The sequence below is a fragment of the Benincasa hispida genome, chromosome 3 (assembly GCF_009727055.1).
Source record: "Benincasa hispida cultivar B227 chromosome 3, ASM972705v1, whole genome shotgun sequence".
NCBI lineage: Eukaryota > Viridiplantae > Streptophyta > Magnoliopsida > Cucurbitales > Cucurbitaceae > Benincasa > Benincasa hispida.
The window spans coordinates 63,165,670-63,171,669 of NC_052351.1; the positions used below are offsets into that span (position 1 = coordinate 63,165,670).

At 31.6% G+C, this 6,000-nt stretch overlaps 1 protein-coding gene across 1 annotated transcript; it reads left to right on the forward strand.

The window, feature by feature from the left end:
- Positions 1-2,585: 2,585 nt before the first annotated feature.
- LOC120072564 (60S ribosomal protein L6-1-like) lies at positions 2,586-4,564 on the forward strand. The gene is made up of 4 exons (XM_039024957.1): positions 2,586-2,908; positions 3,237-3,343; positions 3,938-4,119; positions 4,212-4,564. Exons 1-4 carry the CDS (start codon positions 2,658-2,660, stop codon positions 4,365-4,367), a joined length of 696 nt encoding a protein of 231 aa, XP_038880885.1. The 5' UTR covers positions 2,586-2,657; the 3' UTR covers positions 4,368-4,564.
- The last annotated feature ends 1,436 nt before the right edge of the window (positions 4,565-6,000 follow it).

Genomic DNA, 6,000 nt, shown 5'->3' on the forward strand with positions numbered 1-6,000 from the left:
GACATTTAAACACTAGACATTTAATATTCATACCTATGAAATACTATCTACAATCCAAACAATCCCTTTAGAGTATTCTTTTTTTTAGTTTTTCAATTTCATCATTTCTGTTGGGATTTATATTAAAGTGTGGGTGCACTTTGGGCTGAGTGTAGTGAGTTTAATCTTGAATCCGAAAAAAGATTTATATTTGTTTGATCTTGAACCCATTGAAAAAAATCGGAATAGATTGAATCCTAAACCTAAAAAAGGATTGATAGTGGTTTGACTCTTGAATTGGTAAAAAGAATGGTAAATTGGTTTGATTCTCATTCATAAGAGAATCTAAAAGAGTCTTGGGGAGTGATGTAGGGATTCGAACCACTATAAAAATCATCAATGTTATTCTCTTTGTTTTTACTCTGTTAATTCTTGCAATCCACTTATTTTTGTTGCTAATTATTTCATTAGTTTAAATGATTTTAGATCGAATTAGTTTTGTTTAAATTTCTTGGAAAAGTTTTAGTTTTGCACCCCCCTCTAGAGTGTTACATACAATCATACACTCTCAAACTCCCTAGCCTCCACACTTGTTCACTCTTTGACTTAAGCATCAGAGTGCGTGCGGTAAGCACCACACCGGTATGCAAGCTTTCACTTTTACAGATCAAATTATTCTCCATTTCAATCAAATTCACTATTGCTATCACATGAATGTTAAGTACATTTCCTCTCTCTGAATTTTGGCATTAATGGAGCTTGATATTTTTTTGTTATTACTTAGACTAAAAAAAATGTAACAATTTTTAATATGTTCAAATTTTTGCCAATTTAGCCATTACTGTTATCAAAATTCAACGAATTTATTTATACATAAAATTACAATTCCAATGGACTAAAATATAAAAAATATCCCTAAACTTCGTCATTTATTTTAAAATACATGTATTCTTCCAAAATATATAATACTATCTAAGGGTATTCGTGGGTTAAGTTGGGTTGGATTGAAACACTTTTTAGACCCAACCAATAGTTCAGATTATAAATTTATTCAATCCAAACAACCATTATTAAATAATGAACCTAACCCAACCTAACTATGAAATATTTGGGTTAGGTTGGATTGGGTTACTCGGGTCATTATTTAAATTTTTGTTTTAAAAATAAGTAACATGTTAACATGTAAAAGAATTTGTTTAATTATTTTCTCATATTGAAATAAGATTAGCAAATCAATTTTAGTTATATTATGAAAAACTTGTTTCCATAGTATTAAAATAATATTTTACATAATTGGTAGATAATAAATAATCTATAAAAAATCATGAAATTAAGTAAAATTGAAATAAAGCTATGTATATATAATTATATTGGAAACTAAAAAAAAATATATACTTTTTAATATTAATAATAAGTTTTGGTTGACTTGGGTTATTTTTTTTTAACCTATAAACCAATCAAATCCATAAAGTTTTCATTTATTTGAATCCAATCCAATCCAAATGTATTATTAATCCAACCCAAACCATATGGGTTGAGTTGGGTTGATTGGATTTTTCGGGTCATCGAGTTTTATATTTATTTATTTTTATTTTTTAAACACTCCTAATATTACCTTTGACTTTTCATAAATATTTCAAAATTAGCTTTAAAATATAAAATTGTTAGAACCCTAGATGAAAGCAATTGTTACCTAAAACAATTTTACAATGACCTTAATTTTTATTCTAGGTTATTACCTCACATTTTCAAGTTCTAAATTTCGTCTGACATTCTAACTTCAATGATAGTCTTAAAACAGTTATGAAATGTCATATTATAACATACGATAGTATAAGAGTATTTTGAGACAGAGAACAAAACTCAAGGGTATATTTGTTAAAAACAAATTTAGGCAATTTGAATAAAATAATTTTCTTTTCAAATTTTAGGTTGAGCAATGCAGAAATAAACTATGGGATATCAACGGTTAAAGTGTCATCTTGTTTGAAAGTTTCAATATGAGGAAATTGAAAATTTAGGAAAGGATAAAACCTTTTTTTTTTTTTTTTTTTTTTTTTTTTAAATATTATGAAATTTAAAAGTAAAGTTAACATAAAACTATTTCCAAAATTAGTTTAGCTAATTCATGAACGTAGTACATGAGTTAGATAAATTGTGTATCTCATCCACGAGTACATTAATAAAATGTGGAGGTGACACACAATTTAGAAGGAAGTTGTCTGTCACGTCGATGATTTAATTATAATTCCTGTACTATTTACACGAGTTATGTGACTTGGACAACATATATGCCATAAAAATAAAATATGATGGACCTCCAAATTACAAACTCATTATTATTATTTTTTTAAAATTTTTTCTACATTATTAAAATAATTACGAAACTACTATATATTTGTCATTTCTCTTTAAGACTACATTATTCTCGAATTCAATCCTAAAAATTAATACATATTTCGACAAAATTGACCTTGAATTTTCCCAAAGTATTTATGGATCAACAATAAGGCCGAAAGACATTTAAGGCCCGCTTTACATTTTTTAAGAAAAGGAAAGCCCAATGATTTTAGGGTTTTTTCATATTGAATATATATTTGTCTACATCTCCGAAACCCTAGAGCTTTCGGCGAGCAGAGGAGCGGAGACGACGTTGCCAAATTCTCAGAAATCCATCAATGGCTCCGAAGACAGCAAGAGTTAGCAGAAACCCCGATCTCATTCGAGGGGTTGGCAAATACTCGAGGTCGAAGATGTACCATAAGCGAGGTCTTTGGGCAATCAAGGCAAAAAATGGAGGTGTTTTCCCTCGCCACGATGCCAAGCCTAAGGCCGATGCTCCAGCAGAGAAGCCGCCCAAATTTTACCCTGCTGATGATGTCAAGAAGCCACTTGTTAACAAGCGCAAACCCAAGCCCACCAAACTTAGGTTCATCTCTTTCAATCTTCTTTCTTTGGATGCTATGTTTACTGCAGTGTTTTGGAACTCATATTGTTTGCTGTATTGTTAACTTTGATATGGTTGGAAAACCGAGGAATTGGAGTAAATATAGTTCACGCTGTAGCTATAGAAATTGGGGATATTTTATACCTAAGTTAGTGCCATAAAAGAGAGATTTATTTTACAATTGATTTGAGTTTTGGGTTTCGAATTGGGTGAAGTGAAGTAGTAATGTTGTACATTTTCCAATTAAGGAACATTGGGTCGAGGGGTGTATTCATCTAACTTAGTTTTATCAAATTTATACTATTTGCAGGTCTAGCATTACTCCTGGGACCGTGCTTATCATTCTTACTGGAAGGTTTAAGGGAAAGAGAGTTGTGTTCTTGAAGCAACTTCAATCTGGATTGCTTTTAGTGACTGGTGTGTCTTGATGATTTTTTCCATTTGATCTTTATAAATTTTGATTTACTATCACACCGTGTAGGGGAATCTGTTCATGGGGATTGGCTTTTCTTTTTCTACATTCTTTGTGGACTTGTGTTACATTTACATTGGAAGTTTCGTTTATGGTATCTTAGCATCATAACAATTGTTTGCCTTAGATTCACATATTATCTTAATAGTGTTGCCTGCATAACGTTTACCATTGAGAAGTAAGAAGCAGGATATCAATTAATATTGAAATGTCTCATGCCTTGCATTCTGCCCATATACCCTGCCAATGGTCTTTACATACCACGGTAATATCTTGGGCCTTCCTGTTCTGATTATTTGCTCTGCTAATGATCTCTACCTGCCATAAGTTTCTAAGCTGTATGTGCAATATATCTCTTACTGTTCTCTTCTGATGGTTGTGGGTAGGAGGAGGGGTTTGGCTTGGTGATGTGGATTGTAGTCCTACATGTTTAGGAGAAAGGATGCATGTAAAGTAGTGATTAGCTGAGGTTATTTATTTTAAATCTGCAATTCTTGAACCTGCTAGAGATTATCTGAATTTAATGTTTGTCATTTTAGGGCCATTCAAGGTCAATGGCGTTCCTTTGAGGCGTGTGAATCAGTCATACGTGATTGCGACCTCCACCAAGGTTGACATTGCAGGAGTCAATGTTGAGAAGTTTGATGATAAATATTTCTCCAAGGAAGTTCAGAAGAAGAAAAAGAAGGGAGAAGGAGAATTTTTTGAGGCAGAGAAGGAGGTTCGTAGTTGTTTTTCATCCTTTAAGTTCAAATACTTGAAAGTTTTATCATTTCTTTGTCCTAATTTCTGGTTGCCATTGTTAACATGTAGGAAAAAAGTGCTCTCCCACAAGACAAAAAGGATGATCAGAAGGCCGTGGACTCAGCTCTGCTAAAGTCCATCGAGGCAGTTGCAGACTTAAAGACATACTTAGCTGCAAGGTTTTCTCTAAAGGCAGGCATGAAACCTCATGAGCTTGTTTTCTAGATATTCTCTTTGGGTGGTGATAATTTTCTTGTGGAATTATTTGATCCCTACAATCTTCTTGTTCATGTTTTGTTATGAGGATTCTAGATTTGAAATTGTCTTGCAATGAATTTTGTAGTGAAGTTTATTCATCAAATCCTGCGTTACGTAGCTTCCTTTGACTACTGATAATGATAATATATGTAATTTTTGTTCAATTGCTGTCTGATGAAATACTCGAGAGAAACTTTTGAAAAGATAGATGCCTTGACTTACATGGTGCATAGCCATGTTTGAATAGTTTGCAGTATGCTTCAGTCTCGAATATGATCTTTTCAGTGTCTCTTAAGCTCATGAAGTAGAAATTAAAATGATTGGCACGTAATATAGTTCTGGACATATGGATATTATTATGTAGAAAGTTGACCTTTAAAGAAAATGATGATACAGTTATATTGTATATTGTAATTATCATAAAAATGTTAGCGATATGAGAGACGAGACTGAATTGTAAAAATTTTTCGGAGCGAAATTGAATGACATATTTAGCCAAAATAAGTGTAGTTCATAACTTTATTTGCAAATTATTGTTCTTTAGGGTGTTTAACCATGGGCAAGAGAAGCTCTTACATAAGCATGGCCATGGATTTTATACCCTGTTGTGACAAGAAACACGTTTTGAGCTACTCTCGAACACCACTCACTAATATACTAAAGTGTGTTTGGACCAAAAAGCTGAAAAGTAGGGAGTTGTAAATTCCGGTCCATGAGTTTGTGGGTCCTACTATTAAAATATCAAATTCACAATGAGTTCACAACTCCTATTCCTTCGGACCAAGGTTAGTGATCACAGGGTCCTTGATATGGATCAAGACCATTATGTTGCTAGGGTATTTTTTTTATCTAAAAACCTAGTAAAATCTAAATATCGAATTAACTAAAAAAATTAAATAAAATTATAAATTTAGTCACATCTCTATTTCAAAAAAAAAAAAAAAAAATCTTCTAAATTTTTTAGTTTATTTTAAACTTAATGATATTAAAATAATTAAGATGACATGTTTGAAATAGAATTTAATTGTTGATTGAATACAAGAAAATATTTCACAAACTCAAGATCTATATATCTGCACTGCACTCTAAACATAGTTATCTTAAACCTAGGCTACCTAAACCTCCCAACCTAACCCCAGGCTTAACATTCCTAGACTTCAGACCTAAACCTCCCAACCTAACCCCAGGCTTAACATTCCTAGACTTCAGATTTCAAACCTGCATACCAAATGTCCTCTAGTTATTTTAATTTAGCTTAAGTGCTAATTTTAAGTCTTAGTAATTATAGAGATGTCTCTTTGTATCTAGTTTTGTGCATTTGAAAGGTTGGAAAGATGGAAGATGATTTATTTAACGGAAATGCATTATAAAGATGGTGGTCGGAAAGATGAAAGTTTTTCTTTGATGAAGATATATTAAAGATGGTGATTGAAAAGATGGAGGCTGCCATTAATGGAGATGCATTAAAGATTGTGGTTGAAAATATGACTTTTTTAATGTTTTATTTTGACTTTTGGTTTATTTAAATTAAATAGTTTTCAATCTCTAAAAGGCTAGATAAATTCTTCTATCATTTCGATTATAATTATAATTTTGATGA

Coding starts and splice junctions, on each gene's coding strand:
- LOC120072564 (XM_039024957.1), top strand. CDS start 2,658: ATGGCTCCGAAGACAGCAAGAGTTAGCAGAAACCCCGATCTCATTCGA. Junction 2,909..3,236: donor CCCAAGCCCACCAAACTTAG/GTTCATCTCTTT, acceptor TACTATTTGCAG/GTCTAGCATTACTCCTGGGA. Junction 3,344..3,937: donor TGGATTGCTTTTAGTGACTG/GTGTGTCTTGAT, acceptor TTGTCATTTTAG/GGCCATTCAAGGTCAATGGC.